Source organism: Ylistrum balloti, unplaced genomic scaffold (genome assembly GCF_031769215.1).
Source record: "Ylistrum balloti isolate Yb309-2 unplaced genomic scaffold, AGI_CSIRO_Ybal_v1 Utg369690, whole genome shotgun sequence".
Lineage (NCBI taxonomy): Eukaryota > Metazoa > Mollusca > Bivalvia > Pectinida > Pectinidae > Ylistrum > Ylistrum balloti.
The window spans coordinates 1,090,522-1,116,540 of record NW_026781926.1 but is presented as its reverse complement, the minus strand read 5'-3'; the positions used below and the strand labels follow the sequence as shown (position 1 = coordinate 1,116,540).

Genomic DNA, 26,019 nt, shown 5'->3' with positions numbered 1-26,019 from the left:
ATGGGAATCAAGTATGAACTTTTCTGCTTTGTGGCCATTACTGTGATCTCCTGCTCAGGCCAGTGGAATAACTTTCAGGTATGATATTACAAGGTGCCTTGGTACCGTCTACTAAGTTGTATGTGATAACAGTGTTTTAATCTATCTTGTTAATTTCTGTATAGTTTCATAATATGAAAACGGAAAATTAAAAAGTGCTGTATTTAACAAATTATTTGGTACACAAATGGATTATATTAAAACTTAGATGCGACGAAAAACAAACCAAATTCTTTTTAAGTAGTCGTGTCTAAAGATATTTGCCGACAACAGTAATGCGATATGTTTATGAAAAAAATAGTGATTTATTGCGACCCGATCAGATATGGGGAAGTGCGGAGGACATTGGGAATCATCACGGTCTTTAGAGTATACATATTATCGATCCTACCGTAATATCATTTGTACTGTTGTGACTTGATAACTATTCTAATGATTTATAGTAAACACGCCGCGAGTCTCGCACCATTTTTCTCTCCTGCGGTACAATCAGTTATGAATTTGTGTCTCCGTTTTAGTTCAACAATTGTCATTTAGTCATTTTACGACGCAGTGGCTCCAGTATTAGTTTTTTTAATGGTTATTTTTTACTTGCAGTGTATTAAGCACTGGTTTGTATTCTCTACTTTCTAAACTGAACGAACTTTACAATTAATCCTAATTGTCCTATGTCTGTAGTTAGTTATTAGAACACCATCATAACCACACGAGTAATATTAAAGAAAGAAGATCGAATCAAATGTACTAAGAGATTTACATAGATCTATAATAGTCATTCATATAAAACGTGGTCTTCTGTATGTATTACATAAAAAAAACTCCTTCTTAACGTATAAACACCTCAGTGATTAAATATACCTCGGTTTGTGCTAGCGGACACACGTGTTTGACAGTGGTAAGTGTCTGTGATGTATTTTCAGCTCCACTAGGACTTTTTTTAAAGTTCTGTTACACTTGTTATTATATACTGTCATTTGTATCACTTTATCACTGATTCACGACTTCCTATATTGTCTTCATGTAGGACACATAGAGATGCATACGTTTCATATGTAAAACTTTTGTGGGTGAAGAAAAGTCCTGAGAAATAATTTTAGTGATAAATCTGTACATCTAGAATATAGCATGAATTTCATCTGACCCTTGTTGCTTTAGTTTTATAGGTAATTATAAAGACCGGGCTCCATCGTAGAATTTTCTGTAACGGAGCTCACGATCTTACTTGCCTAGAAAACACAAACATTTATGCATTGACAATTCCGTATGAAGTGTGTATACTTTGAGCGTACGTAGCAAATAAAATGCATTTTTAATAAACTTTTAATATGCGGCTAGAAATTAAGACATAATTTTAATATGCATGTATGAATGAAGACATAAAAAACTGATCTGTCAAGGAGTTAAGACAAAAAATGAGACATTTGAATGCGTCCACAAATTGGGAAATAACAATTCATTTCTAAGAATTGAGATACAGTGAGAGTCATTTGAATGCGTCCACAAATTGGGAAATAACAATTCATTTCTAAGAATTGAGATACAGTGAGAGTCATTTACAATAAGTATTGATGAGATACAGTGAGAGTCATTTACAATAAGTGTTGATGAGATAAAGTGAGAGTCATTTACAATAAGTATTGATGAGATACAGTGAGAGTCATTTACAATAAGTATTGATGAGATACAGTGAGAGTCATTTACAATAAGTGTTGATGAGATACAGTGAGGGTCATTTACAATAAGTATTGATGAGATACAGTGAGAGTCATTTACAATAAGTATTGATGAGATACAGTGAGGGTCATTTACAATAAGTATTGATGAGATAAAGTGAGAGTCATTTACAATAAGTATTGATGAGATAAAGTGAGAGTCATTTACAATAAGTATTGATGAGATAAAGTGAGAGTCATTTACAATAAGTGTTGATGAGATAAAGTGAGGGTCATTTACAATAAGTGTTTACAAAAAGTATTGATGAGATAAAGTGAGAGTCATTTACAATAAGTGTTGATGAGATAAAGTGAGAGTCATTTACAATAAGTATTGATGAGATACAGTGAGGGTCATTTACAATAAGTATTGATGAGATAAAGTGAGAGTCATTTACAATAAGTATTGATGAGATAAAGTGAGAGTCATTTACAATAAGTGTTGATGAGATACAGTGAGAGTCATTTACAATAAGTGTTGATGAGATACAGTGAGGGTCATTTACAATAAGTATTGATGAGATACAGTGAGAGTCATTTACAATAAGTATTGATGAGATAAAGTGAGAGTCATTTACAATAGGTATTGATGAGATACAGTGAGAGTCATTTACAAAAAGTATTGATGAGATACAGTGAGGGTCATTTACAAAAAGTATTGATGAGATACAGTGAGAGTCATTTACAATAAGTACAGTGAGAGTCATTTACAATAAGTATTGATACAGTGAGAGTCATTTACAAAAAGTATTGATGAGATACAGTGAGGGTCATTTACAAAAAGTATTGATGAGATACAGTGAGAGTCATTTACAATAAGTATTGATGAGATACAGTGAGAGTCATTTACAATAAGTATTGATGAGATACAGTGAGAGTCATTTACAATAAGTATTGATGAGATACAGTGAGAGTCATTTACAATAAGTATTGATTGAGAGTCATGAGATAGATAGTGAGAGTCATTTACAATAGGTATTGATGAGATACAGTGAGAGTCATTTACAAAAAGTATTGATGAGATACAGTGAGGGTCATTTACAATAAGTGTTGATGAGATACAGTGAGAGTCATTTACAATAAGTGTTGTGAGATTGAGAGTCATTTACAATAAGTGTTGATAGATACAGTGAGAGTCATTTACAATAAGTATTGATGAGATACAGTGAGAGTCATTTACAATAAGTATTGATGAGATACAGTGAGAGTCATTTACAATAAGTATTGATGAGATACAGTGAGGGTCATTTACAATAAGTATTGATGAGATACAGTGAGAGTCATTTACAATAAGTGAGAGTCATTTACAATAAGTATTGATGAGATACAGTGAGAGAGTCATTTACAATAAGTATTGATGAGATACAGTGAGAGTCATTTACAATAAGTATTGATGAGATACAGTGAGAGTCATTTACAATAAGTATTGATGAGATACAGTGAGAGTCATTTACAAAAAGTATTGATGAGATACAGTGAGAGTCATTTACAAAAAGTATTGATGAGATACAGTGAGGGTCATTTACAATAAGTATTGATGAGATACAGTGAGAGTCATTTACAATAAGTGTTGATGAGATACAGTGAGAGTCATTTACAATAAGTGTTGATGAGATACAGTGAGGGTCATTTACAATAAGTATTGATGAGATACAGTGAGGGTCATTTACAATAAGTGTTGATGAGATACAGTGAGGGTCATTTACAATAAGTATTGATGAGATACAGTGAGAGTCATTTACAATAAGTGTTGATGAGATACGGTGAGAGTCATTTACAAAAAGTATTGATGAGATAAAGTGAGAGTCATTTACAATAAGTGTTGATGAGATACAGTGAGTATTGATGTACAGTGAGGGTCATTTACATTTTGATGAGATAAGTAAATAAGTGTTGAAGGCGTGAAACGAAGACCAGTATTGAGTGTTATTAACATATTAACAACGGCTAATAAAGAGGAATTTTTAACAAGTCCTTGTGATTTTCGAGATCTGTTGTAAACATTTTTACAAGCTGTCGTAATCCAGACCGCTCTTTGTGCCCTTGAATCAAATTCCGTTATAATTCTCTGAAGTCACAACTGAAATATCACTGTTTCAGAGACACAACTTTCTTTATAGCTACAACATGAATTCAATAACACAATTATCTGTGTAGCATAAAATGGAAACACATCAAATTACATGTTAATTAGTAAGTACGCATATCTTGTTAATGAATATAAATCATTAATTAAGTATTGTTATTGTATTCTGATTTCATCACCAATCATACACTTTAGAGCCATTTAATGATTCACAAAGAGCTATGATTAACTTGTTAATTCACACATAACAAAACATGCTCCGTGTTTAACTCACGAAAAGCGGAAGTGGTATGAAATTAAGGCCTTTGATTGACATCTTCGATGACGTCACTCAGTTTGACAGCAGATTTGCGTGGAAATGATGTTATCTTGTATTTTGTAGTTTGTAATGATACACGTGGTAGAAATTTTAGACTTCTGGTCTTATTTCAAAAATGTACGTAAGAAAATTCCATTACTTGTTTTAGTATATATAGATATAGACACAAATTTTGCTGATTATTGTTGATAGCAGATACTGGTAACACGACAGAACTGTTATGTCCAAGTAAAGGTCATACAGCGTCCCGGAGTGGGTGGGGTGCTGAGGCGACAGCATTTAAAGCCAACTTTAGACCTTTCTGTAGTGCTATCACACTGAATTATTATTGCTTGGCCACGGTTGTGTGATTTTTCTCCCTGTCATTTTACGCTGCCAAAGGAAATGGGCTTACGGTACCCTCTTTTCATTTCCTTAAAATGTTATCCTGCAAGAGTTTTACTAATCATAAGACTGCGCTCATTTTTGGGATTGTGCGATTTCCGTTTAAAGATTTATAAAAAATACAATGTTATATTAAAATTTTTATAAAAAAATATATAGTGTTATGTTTAAAATTTTATTTAAAAACCTGTTAGATATGTATACTGAAACTATTACTACGGTATACATGATTTTTATACATGTTTTTACAGAAATACACTGTTTCTCGTGGATTAGTTCACTTCACAGGTTTACATATAATGGTGTTACAACACGATATCAACAGATAATTTTTCTTCTTCTTTTAACCGTCATCAACATGGATGTAGAAGAAAGGGTTATGCTTACGAATTTTGTCCCCGTTATGATAGCGCTGTAGTTCCTAGCTCTAAACAGCAGATCGATTTTACTTCAGGAAAGTGCCATTTAGGAAAGTTTCGCTAAATAGGTGAGATACAGACGAAATGAGCACCAAAACTCATATGAAAATAACGTGTGTTCTGTTTGAATACAATTTTATATCTGACATAAGTCATTTACATCTCCAAATTATTCACCAACTTTAAAAGTGAATAATGCACTCTGATTGCGTTGTCTAGATATAGAACCTAGTCACTCGCTGCTGTACTAATGTACAATATACAGCCTTACACCTAATTGTAAGCTCGAAGTGTAATGTTTGCTATTGTACGTGTTAATTGTGTAAGTATTGATTATTTATTGATTACTATTTGATAGAAAGACCCTAAAACTGGTGAATAGAAAGGGTTCCTTAATTTATTTCTGGAGGACAAGTTCTAAAATCACCCGGATTTTATTGGAAGCAGTTAGAACTAACAAACAGCTAAAATAAAGTAATATTTGCTAATGGTTATGATATGCAAGCTACCTATAAGCCTGTCAAATTTTTAGATTTAGAAAATTTTGTCTAAGTGTTTGTGAAAGACCATGTGTTTTATTTGGAGTAATTTTCAGTAGTAGGTTGGTTATACTATTGCTTTGGATGTCTATTTTGCAGTACACTTAAGTTTGCGGCTATTTTTTTATCCTTCCAGTGCCATGTATTAAGTCCTCTTGTTTAGAAACTTTACCCCAAAAAATTATATTTAGCAAATTTAAGGACGATAATGTTCCCGAAAAGAGGCTGCGATCGTCGTCTAACCCTCCATCTCTGGGTCGCGGGTTCGAGGCCTACCTGGGGCAGTTGCAAGGCACTGGTCGCAGGTCGGTGGTCTTTATCCGGTAACGCCTGGTTTCCTCCAGCAACCACACATGTCTCTTCCTAAAATGACCATGACTGTTTATATAACGTAAAACACCAATAAATAAACAAACGGTAAACAAATTAACATCTAAATAGAAAAAGGACAAAAAATGATATATAAGAACAATTACAAAATGCAACAATAAAGAATTATACATTTCATAAAATTTGGAAAAAAATACCACGCGGGAAATAAAATTTAAATCGGTATTTTATACGTCTGAATTGTTTTTTGCGAAAGTCTGTAGCGTGAATAATTATACTTTTGATTTAGACATTGTTATGAAGCTGTTAAGACGGATGTACTTATTATATTATTCACATCGCGGCCGTTAATCTGACAGAGCCGGTGTTTAAATGTCGCCATTATAGGTTTATGATGATGAGGTACACACAGGTACTAATTAGTTATGTATCAACATATTCTACATAAGGACTTTTGTGTATAAGGACAGGCAAAGGGGGCGGGGCCCGGTGGTTTAATGGTCAAACTTCACGCCTGGTTGGTTCGTAAATATCTAAACAACTTTAATTTTGGTATTGGAAGGAAGTCGTGTCGTATATGAAGTCGTAAAAATGTTCTATATAAGAAATAGTGTTAAAACAAACCTGTTAAGGTCACAATCACTTACGTAGTATTTCACTTCATACATCAGTGGAAAAACAGACGGGGCAGTTTATAGTGGCCAAATAAATAACCAATTACAGTGTCTTCTTTTAGATTCTCACCGAGAGGACAAACAGATAGCCAATAACGACAGAGCAACGTTAGTACCGGTGAAAGAGGCAAAATAATTAGCTAGAACATGGCTCATAAATATCTTCTTTTCATACTTACATACAAATGTATATTTGAAAACATGTAGTACACGTGCAGGCCGAGTCACGTACTCGAGGATAAATAAAGGTAAGACCACTTGTCTCTGATGGGCAATAATTTTAAGGGGTCAGAATAAATATTTCTATTTTACATACCGTAGAATGTCGGACATGTTCTGCTTTCCCTCAGTTATATACAGATGTGATGTGCACAGTAAAATGTCAGCAATGATTTTATATGGTTAGACGTGTTTGATGTTCATTACTATATATGGCGGTTTCGTTGTTGTTCTATCTGGGAACGTGACATGACTTACTTCGATTGTACAATAATAACATGGCGGGTGTGTCGTCGATGAAGCAGAAGACGCTTACTCTTCCGGAACACCTGGTCGTTTTCTCCTTTTTCTTTTTAGAGTGTACGTCTGAATTTTTCTTTTGTTTATATTTTTATGTAATGAAGCGATTTAATCAACATTTATAGGAACTTTTGTGAGCTAAGATCAAAACATCGAGACGAGTTTCATCAAACCAAATAACATAAGAAATGAAAATCAAATCTAGGATACATTTCTTTTTAACACAGAACCCAGAAAATTTACATTCCGACTGGTTTAAAAAAAAAGTGGGGAATAGAATTAGATTAAATTTATAACGTAAATTCATTGTTAATTCACAATTGGTTTCTAAATGGCACAGCCAATGAAAAACGCTCCAGGGCATATAACCTGATTTTACTATAGATATTTGCAAATGGGTAGAATTGATTTATATATGATAGTCCTTATTAAGCTTACATGTGCTAATACCAATTATCATTTAAAGTATCCAAGTGCAACTTAATTATTCGTCATACAATTTGCTAAGTCTCTCAGTTTTTCTTATGAATCGTTATATCCGTCACTTCTGCTTTTATTGACCTGAACAAAACGGGTATACATACTTAATTACGTCAGTTTAACTCGATACAAGACATCGATATCTTTCCCCTAAACCATACGATAAATGTTATATTTTAAATTTCTATTTTGTTACGAAAATTCCATAACTTGATAGTCATATTCCTGTTTTCTGAAAATTTAGATTACCAGAGATTATTAGGCAGTTTCGTGGCCGATGTAAGGAACTCAGTGATATTTTATCTCTATGTGAAGTTTAGCGTTTTACTTTGAAGTGAATGACACTTTCAGCTAATCTAGTCGTGATTGCTTTAGATTTTGTTGTTTTTTTTTCAAATTTTCTTCCATATTCTTTCCTTATTGTCAGCTTGGCGTCTCCCAGACCAATAATTAATGCTGTATGCTTGAGTTATAATACTAGATGTAAGGTTTATTTTTATGAATGCTTTATTTATACCGATTGGAGATCTGGGTGGACGTTTACAAGTAATATCGATCGATTTTTTAGAATCAACCACTTATATATATGTAAATACCGATGTCATTTTTGCAAAGTAGAAACGGAGAAATTTATATTATTATTTAAAATAATTTTGAAAAATGTTGTACATTTTACTCGAGCTTAATTTTCCTATGCAATATTTTTCTAAAAGTCAAACCAATTTGAACATGTATTGCGTTTAGATGTTTGACAATTTTGGTTGGTTGTCATGGTAATAAGTCGAGGTATGTTATGTACCGATTACTACTTTAGACTCATCCATCATACCAAATCACCTCGAGCTGCCGTGGGCGTTTTATACCCGAAGTCATACTAACATTAGATTGCCTGGGTGCTATATCATAAACACCGGTTAGAAATCCGTCAATATTCATCTCTGAAAATGACCGCGCTTCATTTCGTTGACTTTGTCTATTTCACTAAGACGGGAAACCTTTTAACAGTCCGAATTCTTTCCTGTTGCAAATCTAGATATGTTCTCTATAAATCTGAAACGTAAAAGATCAATGAAATAAATCATACTGGACGCTTTTTGGGCGTGTTCTGCATCCAAAATACGACAATTCTGGTCTCGGGTGCATCCGTGACACAAAAGGTAGATAGAAAATACGATACATTCTGGTCTCGGGTGCATTCGTGACACAAAAGGTAGATAGAATAACACAAAACAGAAAAGGTAGATAGAAAATACGATACATACTAGTCTCGGGTGCATTCGTGACACAAAAGGTAGATAGAAAATACGATACATTCTAGTCTCGGGTGCATTCGTGACAGAAAAGGTAGATAGAAAATACGATACATTCTGGTCTCGGGTGCATTCGTGACACAAAAGGTAGATAGAAGATACGATACATTCTGGTCTCAGGTGCATTCTTCTTTTCCGTTTTATTTAAGTCAATCCGGAAATGAACAGATAAACACGCCGTAATATCCAAAATATGCCATTGTCTACCACATGAGTTTGATGACAAGTTCAATATCCGACACCATACAATGATTAAAATCTTCTGTTATCATCACTGTGGATCAGACATAAATCATTAAAATATTTGCAGTCATAACAATTGATCATATCTTTCTTCCAAATTATCAGGAAAGTGTTTTACAAATGAAAAGGGATTTCTTTAATTCATTATTTGACTCTACTGTATCTAACTTTAAATCATTAAAATGTGTTATTCACTTGTGTGTTTGTTGTTCAATCTTGTTATAGTTAGGTAGACTGAACTGCGTTTCTTAGAGATGGATTCTTAAATCGTTAACTGAAACCAGTTTCTTTATATCGATGGAAGTCGTGCACATGTTATTGTTTTTGTCTTCTACATTTCACACGCGTATACGGACGTGCTGTACATATGTCACCTGTGTACTCATCAACATCAGTTACTGATCCGTGTGCTTATTGTGTAGTTAGAGTGCCTTATTCCTATATATCTTATATATGCCTCTATACATTGTGTAATATTAGTGTAATCACTATACATCATGTAGAATACGTTTGAAAGTCCAGCAGTGCGATGTATCAAAATTCTATGTTACTATTGTTATACTGAAACACACCAGATCTAAAAGTGAGAAAACAAATGTAAACAAACTACAGGTCATTCTTGTCCACTAATTGTCCAGCTCTGCCCGGACCCTGACATTTATGTGTGATGTCCACTAGATATGATTGACTGACCAATAATATTCATGTCGTAATGCAAATGGTTATTTGATGTCGGTCATCACTATAAACATTCAATTGGGTGTACGCGGGGGCTGGTCAGATCTCTGATCTATCGGTGTATAGATTGATCCGTTACAGCACGGCTGTCGTACTATTTAGTGAATGAACCCACATGATGTGTATCGTATAAACTCACAACCCGTAATATGATCTATTGTGACGTCATGACATGATAATGAAATGACGTCATAAATATGAGGATCATATAATGTGACAATGTAGCACTAAATAAAGCTGAATGATTCAGAAATGAATTGGAAAACGTTTCTTTCTTTTTTTTTGGGGGGGGGGGGAGGGGGGGGGTTAAAGAGATCTGAACTTGTTTTCACTCAACTAAAAATTCGTAGAACTCGTTAAGGAACCACTCAACGATATTTGTTTCATGTAACACTTTATTTCTTTTCAATTATGACTGTCCTACCTGAATAGAAATTTGTTATAATTTTTCTTTGTAATTATTATTTTTTACAAACATCGCAAACAGAAATATTTATACATAACGGCATGTTAAGAGAAAATAGCAGTTGTATGATATAATTCTATTCATTATCTTAATCTACTTTATCTAATTATTTGTATTAAAGATGCTATCCCTTTGTGTGTCTTATGTACAACATTGTTTCTTAATAGTCTCTCGTGAGGTTGAATATCTCCATTTTCTTTATTTATCTTCTCTATATAGGTATAAATAGGTTTGTTATATTGACGATGACTTGTTACGTGTCTAATAAGAAAACAATAATAACAAAATATAAATCATGATAATAATAAAAAGATAAGCTATGATATTTTTTAGCCTTGATAATTTTACATTAAAATTTTAATTATACATTAAAATTTTAAATTAAAATCTATGGGGCGCAGGTCGGTGGGTTTTTGTCAGGGAACTCCGGCTTTACTCCACCACCCAAAACAGGTGCGCCCTTAAATGGCACTAGCTGTTGATGTAAGGCGACAATAATATACAAACTGTGAACACAATTGTATGCATCTTTATTTTCATCCGTCATTGTCAAACTTCAGATTAAATGATCCAGCAAATTATCAAAGTTGTCTGGAGGATAAAAAATCCTGGAATAAAGGAAACGATTGATGTGTAAAAACAGGAAATACTACATTCTCAGTCGTGAGATGTCGGGTTAAAAGTACGATAACATAAATAAATATGTCACGTGTATCAGTTGTAAAGAGATAGGTAATTTGATTTCGAATCAGACAAATACGTTTTTGTTGCATCAATTAATATAATGATATATAACGTTTTATTATTTCAATCATTCTTTAAATTATGGTAATTACATTATCATGTTATGTAATAAGCTTCTAATGTTTAATAAAACGTATGCATAACCTCACACTTGATTTATTTCACGTGGAGATTTTTTTTTCAAAAAGATTTGTTATATTTATAGCATTCCAAAGTGCTTAGATGTTTTGAAGATAATTATTATCATTGTATACAACAACCATCGGATTATCAGAATAAAAAGTATATAAATAATTCAAGAAAAAAGTTAAATTTGATGTAAAAGTGAAGAATATATCACTGTAAGAAATGGGCGCGTTCGTTTCGGTCTGAAGTTCACACGTATTTCGTCCGTGATCGATGTTATTTTGTCCGTTAGAATAGCCACTGTCACCCCGACATACTTGTATAGGATGCTTTCCGCTCTTTAAAGTCGAAGCACACTCCGTAGTACATCACAGTTAACGTCCTAAAATGATGTTATCTGGTACATGTATCACAATAAATAAATGCTACAGATAAAAAACAAAGCAGTCAATCAAGACAGCACGGACTAGCAGGAACAAAAGTCATTTATACTCGAGATCTCGAAATAATTTAGTCATTACAAACACGAAACTCGACTACTATTTCCTTCTGTAAAAGTGCATAATGGATAGATAAACATATATATTTTTCAGTTGTATATTTTAAGGGATACATGGCTTTCTTTATGGCCCTTGTCTTGTTTCAGCTGTCAGGAAATTACGATATTTTAGAACATGCCACTACAACTTTTTTAAAGGTGACCATTACAGGTGTTGTTAATGTATATTACAGCAAAAGTAACAACAATCAACATTTATTTCTCTGAATTTTAATAAGTATATTCGTGTTACAGAAGTCATATTTATACATACATGCCATGTATCAACAGGACTCTCGACAAGGGATTCTAGTATACGGAGTCTTATGTCTCCGGGGGAAGGGATGTAGGCAGACGAATTGTGTATCAACGGGACTCTCGTCTGGGGATCCTGGGATACAGAGTCTTATGTCTCCGGGGGAGGGGATGTAGGCATATGTCTCCGAGGGAGGGGATGTAGACAGACGAATTGTGTATCAACAGGACTCTCGACAAGGTATTCTAGTATACGGAGTCGTATGTCTACGGGGGAGGGGATGTAGGCAGCCGAGTTGTGTATCAACAGAACTCTAAGCAGGGTATCCTGGGATACAGAGTCGTATGTCTCCGGGGGGAGGGGGTGTAGACAGACGAATTGTGTATCAACAGGACTCTCGGCAGGGGATCCTGGGATACAGAGTCGTATGTCTCCGGGGGAGGGGATGTCGACAGACGAATTGTGTAGTATCATATGTGAAATCATTTCCCTCGGTAATATGAATTTAATAAATGGGTTTCAGTCTCTATATTTTGCCTACCTAAAGATTTATTGGTTCTGGGAAGAGTATACCAACATTAATTATTCTGATCATGTGAAGATGTCCGCGTGAACAGAGCGGCGTCGACTGTGACAATTAACATTGATTAGTGTATTCCATTAATTTTCCGAATAACACTAAATCAGAGGAGAATGTGGATGGATAATCAGGATACTTAACCTTGCCACTGTATACAGCAGGAGTGGAATACTAACTAGTTCACCTCACAGAAATTCTCTTGTCAAGGAATGAAGAATAAAGTACATACCAAAGTTAAAGGGGATCGCTCCACGTGTAAAAGGTGCTACATTTTAAATTGGAAGCAAAAACTTTTATGACTGCCACCAAAATACAAAATATAAAAAACTTTATAATTTAGGAAATTATTTAACATCAACAAATAAACGTAGGAAAGATTTATTGTCACAACTTAATTAGTATTGTCATGGCTTCCTCCAAAAATATTATACCAACATTATGAATGATGACATAGTTTACATGATGGTAAGTGTGTGTCTTTGTCCTTTTAACTGTTATTTTATCCAGTAAGTTGTATAACTTACGAAAATAAACTGAATTGGACATTTTGTGTTACAACAGTGAAAAGTCGAAACGTCACTTTGATGAAACGAATAAGTACATTGTAGACAAATACAACAGCACGACACATTGGGCATATTACAATCGCTTTGATGTACAAAAGATTTTTTTGTTAATAACCTCGTTGTGACCCCATTAACCTTTCTAATGAATATATACTGTCTTTTCCGTGATGGATTGTTCTTTACAAAGGGCCACTGATTAATATTTATCGATTAATGTGTATTTCGCCTTATTAAAGGATAGAGGTAAGTAAATGTACAATTAGGAACGGCTATATCAATTGCTTACGTGACGTTTTGACGATCAGCTGATCGATTCGTGTACATAAAGGGGACAAAATGGCTGTAACGCTTACGGTGATGTAAAAATTGATGACGTTGTTTTTTATATTCACAAAAGCATGCAATCGCGTGTTTCTTAATTTGGCATATGTCCTAGGTAGATGTTATAGAAAATGTTATAGATACCGAAGACAATGTTTATACGTAACCCAGACTGAATAGTGCAGTAACATCTATGTTAGCTCGGTGAATGTCACCCATTAAAGCCCCAATATACGTAACATTCACCAAAAATTTAGTGTAAAATCACTCATAATTATTGAGATATTCTCTAAGATGTAGTTAGAATTAAGTTATTCAAACAATAGTTACCATGACTTTGTGCATAAAGTATTGATATATGAGCAGTTGAAACTCGCTGTTTGTAAACACACCCCCATTTTAAACACGCCGCCATCGAAATTGCGATTGTTGCCGAACCACGTCGGAAAGTTCATGACCTGATCTCGCGAGAGTTGAGGTTTCTACTTATAGAGGAAGCACATGCAGATATGTCTACGGTAAGATTTTGTTTACAAACATTGTTCGCGAAGTTTTGTCGTAGACTTAAGGTATTCCTGTGATAAACATTCAGTTCTTGGGAAATTATTAGAAGGAATAATTAGTTTAGAAACGATACGACGCACAATTATAACGTAAAAATTCAGAGCTGGCCTGATGTATGATTGGAAAAAAAGGAAGCGACTGGTGGACGTCTGTACTGTGTCTGCCATGTTTACACACGCGGAATATGCGCATGCGCAATGTCATCGCTACGAGCGGTAATGTATGAATTATTGTGGGTCCCACGTTGTTTATTTTCCGATTTTTTCAATTTTTATTTAAATTGAAAACAGTCAGTTTTATTTTCTTTAATTAAAGGAAAGTATTTGTTTTGTTACATATATTACGGGGAAAATAAGATAAAGTTTGTTTTTATAGTGATTTTTACGTATATTGGGGCTTTAAATTAACAAGATGTATGCACGTGATGACCCGAATCGTACTGGACAATTGTCCATAATCCCACATGATGATCAAACGAATGCCAGATTGTGTGAACGTTACCGTAAAGTCAATCCATCATTCTGTTTTAATAAAGCATTCGGTTTGAATAACTTTATCATACATCTTCTAGATTTTTTCTTCTGCATTTTCCGGTTTGTACCTAGACTTGGGCAAGTTGTACTGAGTAACTTTGTATTTTACGTAAATCATCACCGAACCGTACCCCTTAACAGCAACTGTAGAATTATGAAATTGTTGAATTGAAAAAAAAATATATATATATATATAATGAACATTCAATACATGTCTTCTATACACAGGTGATTTTATCAAACATTAAGTAATTAGTTAATCAATCAATTAGATACTAAAATTTTTAACTAACTACTCAAATGAGACTAACTACCATTTAACATTGAAGTCCTCAATGCGAGAATTATGACTACAGAAATGGGAAAAGTATTGTTTCATAAATAACCACGTATTATTACTATGATCAACTGATGTTGTAATTAAATGATATCAACTCGGTTGGTCTCGATTCCGTCTATTATAAATTGGTTCAATCGTCAGTCAGATATATGAATAATGTACTTCCGTTTTAACCTTGATAATATTAATACATGATGCTGAAATTATACTAAATTTATTTCACAATTACACGGGAACTAGAAAGAAAAAACAAACCAAAAAAACAAAAAGAAAAAAAAAGAGAGGCGTTCGTGGATGGCGTTAGATGTGATCTACCCCCAGGATCTTTATAGGAAGGTGAAGCCATCGAAATATGGAGAAAGGATTGATAGGGCTATTTATCATCACTAATCGCTAACACACAGTTGATAGTGTCTGCTCTTAATCACGTGTACTTTAGAAGAGCATGATACATCTACGTAACCACAGTGTCCCCGCCAGAATCCACCTTACATGGATGTTTCACGAGAGTAAAAGGCAACATGTTAACTGTTCATGAAATAAAGTTTTAAATGGCTACCTTATATTGTGTTTGACATGATCGTGTATTTCGGTGTTTTGGACACGGGTATACTTTTAATTAATATATACAATTTGCAACATTTCTGTAATAAGTTTTCGCAACTTTTAAATATATTAAGCTCTTTCATTAGATGCGGAAGAAGCTCAAAGTCATAATGTGAAGAATTCCGGAGGAAACTGGGATAACTTGAGAAAGCCTGCATCCTAAATTCAATATGTATATATCAGTGGGTACCTGCTGGCCAAATTAATGAAATGTTTGGTTTGAGATGTGACGTCACACGATGGCGCCAATCGCGTCTTGCAGCGTTGTGCAACGACATGAAATGTTATAGTGACCGTACCGCCCAAGGCAGTCTAGAAAGCAATCAAAATTTTATTTACTACCTAGAACTATTTATAAACCATTATTTTTTAACGTTATGATATATATATATACATGTAAAAGTCCCATGGACTCATTACTACTTACAATTAGTAGGAGCACTACTGTACATTGATAATTACATCATTTTTTTCAAATCTGACAGCTATATAACATTTGTAATAAGGTCTTTACCAATAGAAAATGGGTAAGATTGTGCACGCCAGCAAGGCCATACTATAGTAAATATGATTGTGCTTTGGCAGGTTTAATATATTTCGGAGTCTTTTCTTAATAGCAAGGAGACCATTTAACGTTAGTAGGTTTAATAACATATAATTTGATTTTATTTGTCACTGAAATTCAAAATGTATTCACAAACGGTTTGATATCTATAAAATGAAGTTACATTGCGAGGGGATATAGTGGCACGATCACCCAGTATTCCCAGAAATCCAGCGAAATGACAATGATAAGTTGCTCTTGGTTAATTCTTAGCTTTGCATGTTCAAGGACAGATAACACCTATTTCTGTAGCAAATATTGAAGTGTCATTTTGTAACAGATATGTACAGACAAAGGGTTGGGATATTAAAGTGTCATTTGGTATCAGATATGTACAGAGACAGGGTTAGGATATTGAAGTGTCATTTGGTATCAGATATGTACAGAGACAGGGTTAGGATATTGAAGTGTCATCTGGTATCAGATATGTACAGAGACAGGGTTAGGATATTGAAGTGTCATTTGGTATCGGATATGTACAGAGACAGGGTTAGGATACTGAAGTGTCATTTGGTATCGGATATGTACAGAGACAGGGTTAGGATATTGAAGTGTCATTTGGTATCGGATATGTACAGAGACAGGGTTAGGATACTGAAGTGTCATTTGGTATCGGATATGTACAGAGACAGGGCTAGGATATTGAAGTGTCATTTGGTATCAGATATGTACAAAGACAGGGTTAGGATACTGAAGTGTCATTTGGTATCAGATATGTACAGAGACAGGGTTAGGATACTGAAGTGTCATTTGGTATCAGATATGTACAGAGAAAGGGTTAGGATATTGCGGTTTGAGAGGTTTGATTTCCGGTCTGTTAAGTCACGACTTCATCCTATGTAGTTACAAGTGAACAGGGATTGGTAAGGTTTGACTGACCAGTACATTCGATTATTCATCCACATACACAGGGTGTCCTGACGAGTTCACGAACTCTCTCGACGTCCAACCCGGAAGACACTTTTCTGATCATCTTGTCACTTGTGTCGGTGTAGAACGTGCTGCCTCTGGCCAGATCTATTTACGTTGTCCGGGCGTACACACGGCCGACTACTCGCCGTCTGTTGTCGTTGTTACATCTACACCTACACAACAATATCTACATGTATAACATTGTGGGGAAACCAGGCCGTTTGGTAGTCTAGACGGATTGTAAGCAAATTTGTGGTATATATATAATTTCTAATCCAAGGGTACTTTTTTACCTTGTCGCGATTAGTGTAGTGTTAATACAGTCAGTAGTGTCATGAAAGCTAGTAACACAAATTCTGTTCATTATAGATCTTCCTCTAATTTGTCACACCTTTTCTACTAGTGATATTATTGGAAACACTTTTTGACACAAATATTACAATCACAAAACTTTATCTCTCTGACAACAGGCGGTAAAATTTCCTGGTACATTTATACAATTTGACGTGTTGTCTCGCAATCACTTTCAACCAATGAGTCTTGAGGTTATTGTTTGATAAACAGTTTCATCACCGTATGAACATCACTTCAGTCTTCCAGCTTTGGTATTTCCAACATGGCGGTAACAAAAGTTTTCACGCCACACAGCGTCAGACAATAAAACTGATATGAAATTGGCGTGTGACAAGTAACGCAGCGATATAGCTGTAGAGGTATCTTATAATGGTCCTCATGTCTCGTAAGTATTGTACAAAGAAAAAAATGTTATGTAGGAGATAGAACCTACACTAGTTGTCTCCTGTGATCACGAAATCTGACGTAGAAGGTCGTTTTTCCCTCATAACTATACAGATAACATGTGCTGGAATCGATTGCTTTCATACGAAAGGCAACACCCCTGGTTTTTTTTAGAGCGGTCGGTGTAGAACTCTGGAGTTTGTGGCTAGTCACTGGTCACCGAACGATTGACAAGTCATACCATAGAGGATCCATTTCATATGAGATTTAACGAAACGGACTAGCCCAAGATTTCATTTTGGCCTTTAGTAAAATAAATGAAAAAAAAAACCGTCACAAATTCATATGGAATAAAAGCAATTGTAAAAATTACGTTATATAAACCAGTTATTTAAACATTCGTTAAAAAAACAACACATTATTAGATATAATTATTTAAAAATAAGATTTTCAATAATCTCAAATTCAAGACTCTGCATATGTCCCCCTTCAATCACCACCACCACCACCACCATTCTATATCACATTCTGTGCTCCATGTCGTTCTGGCGATAGACTGACCAGTCAGTGAACTTTAGAATGGCGTGGTGAATCATACACACAATAGTCGGAATCACGTATTAGTAATCAAGTAAAAAAAAAATACCGACAGGCCACACAACATCGTTGTTTGTGACGTCAGGACTTGGCCAGATACAACAGAGTCAGTTGATAGCAGTATACATAAACTCTGGGCATAACGGATGAATATGTCTCTAACACAGTGACATTTTTATAGATTTTTGGAGATAGATACGCCCTACTCATTAACAAATATAACATTTCAGCGATATTTCTTCAAAAAACAAAAATTAGATAAATATAATGAAAAAGTGTCTCTTGGATTCCAATGGGACCCTTTGTATACCGTTATGTGTTACTGTAACCACAACCAAAGAAGACACCATTTCCTGAAGCTTCAACCCTGTGTGGCCAAAGGTATCACAATATGTAATCTGTAATGGAAAAGAGTAATCTCTTCCCTCCCCCTTTTGTTCGTCTTGTGTGAAGCCTTCGCCCAGGTAAAGATAGGGGTTATTCAAACACAGGGAAATATTTTATTCATCATCATCATCATCATCATCATCATCATCATCATTTAAATGCTTAGATGTGACGGGAAACGAAACACGAAAACTGGTCAGGGGTACTCCTCTGTCAGCATAGATAATCGTTATTCATCGTTGAGTCTAACATAGCCAAGAATTGTTACTCATCGTCAAGTCTAACATAGCCAAGAATTGTTACTCATCGTCACGTCTTACATAGCCAAGAATTGTTACTCATCGTCACGTCTAACATAGCCAAGAATTGTTACTCATCGTCAATTCTTACATAGCCAAGAATTGTTACATCGTCACGTCTAATAAGAATTGTTACTCATCGTCAAGTCTTACATAGCCAAGAATTGTTACTCATCGTCACGTCTAACATAGCCAAGAATTGTTACTCATCGTCAATTCTTACATAGCCAAGAATTGTTACTCATCGTCACGTCTAACATAGCCAAGAATTGTTACTCATCGTCAATTCTTACATAGCCAAGAATTGTTACTCATCGTCACGTCTAACATAGCCAAGAATTGTTACTCATCGTCAATTCTTACATAGCCAAGAATTGTTACTCATCGTCACGTCTAATACAGACAAGAATTGTTACTCATCGTCAAGTCTTACATAGCCAAGAATTGTTACTCATCGTCACGTCTAACATAGCCAAAAATTGTTACTCATCGTCAATTCTAATATAGACAAGAATTGTTTAGTTTAAAATGCATAAAATGACTTGAACTGTCAAATAAAAACAAAGAACAAGTGTAATTGACACAAATGTTATTACCGCCCATGATGATGGAGTGTGTCTTGTTGTTTATCGATGAACAGAAGTTCATCAATGTGATTGGTATTCTAACTAGATGTTGGTTTTGTGTAATTTTCATAATTCACATTATAATCACGTCTGTACATCGACACGTTGTGACGATTTCTCAAATACCTAAAATATTTTGTTAGTCTCTATTTAGAGTAACATAAATATGGAATAGTTTAGAAAAAGACAGAAGTGAGATTGTATTGTCGTTTTACCTCTGAAAGTCGATATAATATAAAACCCTGTCCTGAAAAATAAGATCAAAATGTGCACGCATATCGTTGATTCATGATAACGATGTTTATGTGGAAGATATGAGGAATATTTGTCGTTAATTAGTGAGAATATTACACTCTCCTCTAATTTTGTTTTTTGATTTTATAATTTGTTATGATCTATAGTTATCTGTCAGATCTCGATCTAACGTATGCACTATTAGATCAGTTAGTTATTTTTTTTAAATATATCTTTTTTTTTAACTTCAGGGTAACGCAGAGCATCGGTCAAACAACAATTGGTTCCAACAACAGCAGCAGCAACAACAACATCAGCCAAAACACCCTTCGAGTTGGCAAGGTTTGTTTATAGAATAAGTACAACATTTCTCTTGTAAATAAATAGATTGTAATGTGTTTTGTGAACTTTTGATGCTTTGGGACTGAAGGAAGCGCAGAGATAGAAATAATACACATGTCTATTAATACTGTGAAGAGAACGACTGATCTGAACTGTAAATTAAAAAGAAGAAATTTTTACTTGTTTCTCTCATACAACTTATTTTATATCCCTTCTAAATCGGTATTAACGACGTCAAATAATGGTTCTTCTTTTTTTTCTTCTTCTTCTTCATTGTACAACATAAACTTTTCATATTCACAGGTTACAATGTACAACAAAATGGTAACTCTGTCGACCAATCACAACAGCCCCGTGGTCAGCCGCAACACCAACAGGGCCAACAGCAACATGTGGTGGGCGTGGTCCGTTCCGGGACTTTTCAAAACACGCCGTCATCTACACAATATACTAGGGGATCATTTTCAAATCCACAGCAGATACCCGTAGCAGGCATTCAGCGCGATAATGGAAATCCTACGGCCAATGGACGCAATGTCCACCGAGCCTCTAAAAATGGCGTCGGCCATGTCCAACATAAAGTGTTTGATACGCCCCCAAGACTGAGCTATCAGATGGACCGTAAGAGTGCAATATCAAATCAGGGCAGGGTTGGACAAATAGTATCCGGAATACGGAGCAATCCTGTACATCCGGTGCATGCGCCCACTCCTATTTCACAACGAGTAGTGGATAATACAAAGCATAATAATATCGGTAGTTCGAACTCATTCCAACACCCCTCAGAACGGGCAAGTAATAGTATGGTGAATAGTCATGTTCAAACGAACAACGGACAACCTATTCCTAAAACCAATAGTAATGGTTTCACTAACAATCAGCATTCTCATCCAAATAATGCACAGTATGTAAATAAGGTTTCGAGAAACCATCAGATTATCCAATCTAATGAAAATAATGCCCATCCGGATAGCCATGAAATCGTGACAATAGATAGCAACCCAAAACAATACAGAGTGTATCAACACTCAAAAAACAATCCACAGCGTCCACGTGTGAGTCCAGATAATCTGCAGCATATAGTTGCCCCACATCCACAGAGGAATCAAGGGAGTCCGAAAAATTCCTTTTCCGGTTCATACCCTGCGCAAGTACATGTGAATGGTGACCCGGATAACGACCAGACCTTGGCAGTGAAAGTGACGACCCCAGAACAAACGTATCACGTGGAGGTGAAGAGAATTAACAACAACATCCTTCATGAAGACGTCCGTTTCCTCACTGTTTCTGTCGACAAGAATGGAAAGACGGTGTTTGAAGAGCAGTTTAAGCCTGTAAGGATAATACTTTTGTCCTAGACGACATACCGTACCGCCACCCTTTGTCGTCTGTTAACAGTATAACTCTTTAGAAGTTTGATCAAATTTCTCTCATATGAGAAAATAATAACTCTTTGTATAATTTCGCTATATCATTATGTTGAATGTGCATCATGTTTGCAAAGAAAATGGGTTACAAATCAGATATAACGCTGAGCAATAAAAACTAGCGAATGCATGCCATCAGATTCTTTATGAATATCTTCATTCATTTGATTATAATTAGTTACATTGTTATGAGTTGTTTTGTTACAAAAGTAACAGAAATGTACTCATTATTTTATGCACTCAAGAAATCATCCGATGTTTGAAAGGTGTCGTTAACGTTTGTTTATATGTTACAGGTCGACCTACAGAAGAAGGCACGGGGCCTAAATTATTACCAAGACTTACGGTCCGGAACGTTCCTTAGCATATACGCACACCGGAAGGACTCTGGAAAAAAACCAGAATCATTCATCGTAAGTTTCCACAATCTTAAATAGCTTAAACTACACACATTGGAATTATATCAGCAATGTATTTGACTATTTCCAGTTAACAGTAGACTATCGGTTGAATTAAAATAGAACAATTTTATTTCGGCTTTTGAAGGAAGTCCAAAATCGGATTTTGACAATGATGTCTTGAACCAGGGTTATTAGGAAACCTAGAAACTTAATTCTTCAATAAATTTAATAAAGGCGTAGTTTTGTTAAAGAATGGTCGAATGTGTCACTAACACAAACAAAATTCTTCATCGATTACCACAGTGTTGAAATAAGCTCCTTTATATTGTCAGGAGGGAGTTCTATTCGACGAGCTGATTGTGGCGGCCCCTAAATCAAACAAGAGACATAAGAGAGCCATTTTCTCCGACTCTCACACAGTGTATAGGGAGGAAGGAGGCTACCAAGGTGTATTCCACGCCGACACCATGAACGGTAGGTATACTGTGACATGGTAAAAGTTTCATGGGTGTTCCATCATTAGTTTTTCTGGTAGTTTAAACATTTGAAAAAGGCAATCAGTTTTAATGAAAACTCGATGTATTGCTTGTTATATCAACTGGGTTTTTTTGTCAGCATCTTCCTCCTACCTTAAAGTGTGTCTTTGTGTCTTCAATTCCAATAGTCAGGTCCTTTTGATTTCAAAGATGGCCAGTCATACATATCTTTTTAAATCATCGCCCTTTCGTTCAAACAGTTCCAGTCATCCCAGGATTTGAGGATATGCTGAAGATGCAGTACAACGTTACACACGACAACACCGAGCCGAAGAGAACAAAACCACACCGACGAAGGAAGCGCCAATATCGACCATCTCAGACAGACTCGCGCACTACCCCGCGCATAGAACCGGAACTGTTGCTGTTCGTGGACTTCGCCCTCTACCGGGAATTCGAGGGGGATTCGAACGAACTGTTGGAATATCTCATGCACTTCTGGCACGCGGTAAACTCATTTGGTAGCCTCTGGCGCTTTTAAGTGTTAAAATTAGTTCACATACCTTCGGTATTCAGTTTTTCTTCATGTTGTATGACAGATCTGGTTAATTTAACCAAAATATATTGTACAACAGTTATTCATTATATAACGATATCCGTACTCTTTTTCAGGTTAACTGGAAGTACCTAACGATCGCCCTATCTGGTTCTTGGCCAATCATAGACCTTCGTATCCGGGAAATAGGGGTATTCAAGGAGCCAAACGCCCAGCCCTTTATCGAGTCGAGCAGAATACGGAGAGGAAGTAAAATGTTCTCTTTGTATGACGCAATGGATAGTCTGCAGAAGTGGCTCATCCGGTACGAAAACGCCTTGCCGGTCCATGACATAGCATTCCTGCAAACGGGGTAGGTGTCATAACATTCATTGTACCTCGGTATATCATTCATTATGTGGTTCATAAGAGGCATTATAACTCCCGGAACAATATGTATATATTTAACGTGATATTACAGTGAGAATGCCTGTCGCCGGCTGAAGCACGGAAAGGAGGGAAAGCTGCCTTTCAATCCAAATATACTGAAGTCTATCCGCAAAGGAATCTCCTCCCAGCTCGACCCCAAAGATGAGAAGGAGTGTGTAACGGGAACTGCAGGTAACCAACTTTCCTTTGCTACCATTGTGATAATATACTTCTTTTAATATTACAGACCACTGAAAGGCTGAGTGGTAGAGGCTTTCTATAACCATTGGTGCTGAGGTTTTAACCTGAATTAGAAATGATGGAAATTCTTGTTCAGTGTTCTGGTGAAGATTCCGGTATACTTTTAAATTGTATGTGACAGATTCTAATATCTCTATTTTATACTTGTCTAGGAGTAGCCTATGTGCGCGGGGCTTGTTTGTCCGCCCCTATGCTGAGAGGCAATGCCTTTAATTTTGGGATTGGAGAAGCGTCTAATAGTTTCAATGGCGTCATCATTGCTGCTCACGAGGTTGGCCATTTGTAAGTATATCATCTTTGGGTTTGACTGGAAACATAATATACGTGAAGTCCGCTTATCCAAAGCGATACGCTTTATGTTCCATCTGTCCTTTGGTATTTGTCCCTAGCAATGACCCCGTGTTTTTATTAATATCTACAGACTTGGAGCTTACCATGACGGAGAGGCTGACGCAGGGTCCTGTTCCAGTAAGTCTGGTTACATCATGAGCTACACTCGTGACGACTCCTACAAGTTCAGCAGATTCTCCGAGTGTTCGATACGAAGCTTTCAGAACTTTCTCAGGTAGGTCCCTCACATCTTTGTCTCTGTTGACTTGTATGTGGCGACCAGACTTTCATATATTCCCATTCCATGGGGCATCTTGACATCTTTAAAGGTTCAGTTTTAGCAACGAAACTATTTTGTCATAAGAAGCATGTGTCAATCTTATTAATTAATTAATAATTATAACCTTGAGCCTACCATGTATTTGGTGAGATAAATGGAATATCCTGTGCTCCCTCTTTTCAGAATGGATCGTGCTAAATGTTTACTACAAAGGTCAAGCAGGGACACCCTCAAGTTTCCAACCACATTCCCGGGAAAGTTCATGACGCTACGTCAGCAATGTCTGCGGTTTACAGGAGGACCACCATGTGAGGTACAGATGAAGCATTATATCTCCCGATGTCTCAGCTCTCGAAGATGTCATTTCATAGATATTTAAGGATTTTTACATATCCTTTCATTTTTTTTTATTCTGCTGCCCTGTTTGAGTCCTCTTACCCGAAGGGCCAGGATGATTTATAGCAATCGTGTTCCATCCTTCATCGTGCGCCGCGCGTAAACTTTTCTCATTTGGAACTTCTTTCAAAGTTCCACACAAATGAAATTCAGCAGAATCTTGCCTGAAAGTCAGGCCGAAATCAACCTATTTGGATTTCATTTTGAAAAACACGTTTCAAACTTCTTTTGAAGTTAAACTTCTACTACAAAGTTGAAATTTGATGTTTCGGATGGGATGCCCACAACAGTCATTTGTAAAATGATTGCGCAATCGTGGTTTCCCTGAACAACACCTGTTTTAAACTTCACAGGTGTATCTTGCCTGAAATGATCCCGAATTGGTTCTGACCAAGTTTTTTTTTCTTCGTTCCGAAATCCAATACGGCCGACACTTGGATTCTAAACTTAAGTAAAGGTAGCTGATAAGATATTAGTGTTGTTCATGCCATTGACATGAAAATTTGCGGGAATGTTGAAAAGTGTTAAGTGTTAGAAGTATTCCAAACTTTTCTAATAATTTAATGATTTGTCGCACTGCTACTACTGTTGTTACATAGTATAGTTCTTTCTAGTCAGATGACCGTTATGGCCTCTTGTTAAAATTAGCCGCTGTCTTCTTGGAATGACGTAACATCAGTAATCCCCTCCGGTTCTCTGCACTGATACATTTTTTTTCATAAGTGGCTTTTCATTTCCGTTTTACAGGAAGGCCCAACTCAATGTGAACATTTGTGTTGTGATGACCGTAAGGGGGAGTGGAGATATACTCGGTCCGAACCGGCTGTGGATGGAACAGAGTGCAGCAAACATAAGGTACACATACACAGTTAAAGTCAATTGCAAGTCCAATCGGCTCAAAAGGTTAAACACAGCACGGTCGAATTGACTACAGTGCATTTTCACCATCTTGTGTAATTTTGGTTTACCATCTCGTCACACTGTTTTAGACCTTAGTGTACAATATATTTTGGTCGATTCCTTACCATCTCTTACACTACGTACGTCAGTGCTAACATGCCCCACACTGGTCATTTGTCTTATGACGGTGGCCGTGTAGTCATCGAAACGTCACACTCTAGTCTTCTACAGGTTGGTTTATAAGAACTTTATTCAATTGACCTTCTTTATTGCACTTAAGTCAATGTGGAACAGCGAAGGGATGTGTATCGTTTGCATGCTTTGTTCTATATTCCTGTAGCCAAGTTTCATTTTATCCACAGGTGTGTCTGAATGGTCAGTGTGTACCACTATCGTCAATAGGAAAGAAATAG

The 26,019-nt window shown here is 35.8% G+C and overlaps 1 protein-coding gene across 1 annotated transcript; it reads left to right on the top strand.

Moving 5' to 3' along the window:
• LOC132565096 (uncharacterized) lies at positions 1 to 26,019 on the top strand. Its single transcript, XM_060229702.1, has 13 exons — positions 1 to 78; positions 20,081 to 20,171; positions 20,475 to 21,505; positions 21,895 to 22,011; positions 22,332 to 22,473; positions 22,742 to 22,983; positions 23,148 to 23,383; positions 23,492 to 23,631; positions 23,853 to 23,982; positions 24,122 to 24,265; positions 24,494 to 24,623; positions 25,454 to 25,561; positions 25,969 to 26,019. Exons 1-13 carry the CDS (start codon positions 1 to 3, stop codon positions 26,017 to 26,019), a joined length of 2,640 nt encoding a protein of 879 aa, XP_060085685.1.

Bases quoted from the DNA above. Each gene is read 5' to 3' on its own strand.
- LOC132565096 (XM_060229702.1), top strand. From the start codon at position 1: ATGGGAATCAAGTATGAACTTTTCTGCTTTGTGGCCATTACTGTGATC. The intron at 21,506-21,894 runs GTAAGGATAATA...TATATGTTACAG, and splicing joins TTGAAGAGCAGTTTAAGCCT to GTCGACCTACAGAAGAAGGC. The intron at 24,266-24,493 runs GTAGGTCCCTCA...CCCTCTTTTCAG, and splicing joins AGCTTTCAGAACTTTCTCAG to AATGGATCGTGCTAAATGTT.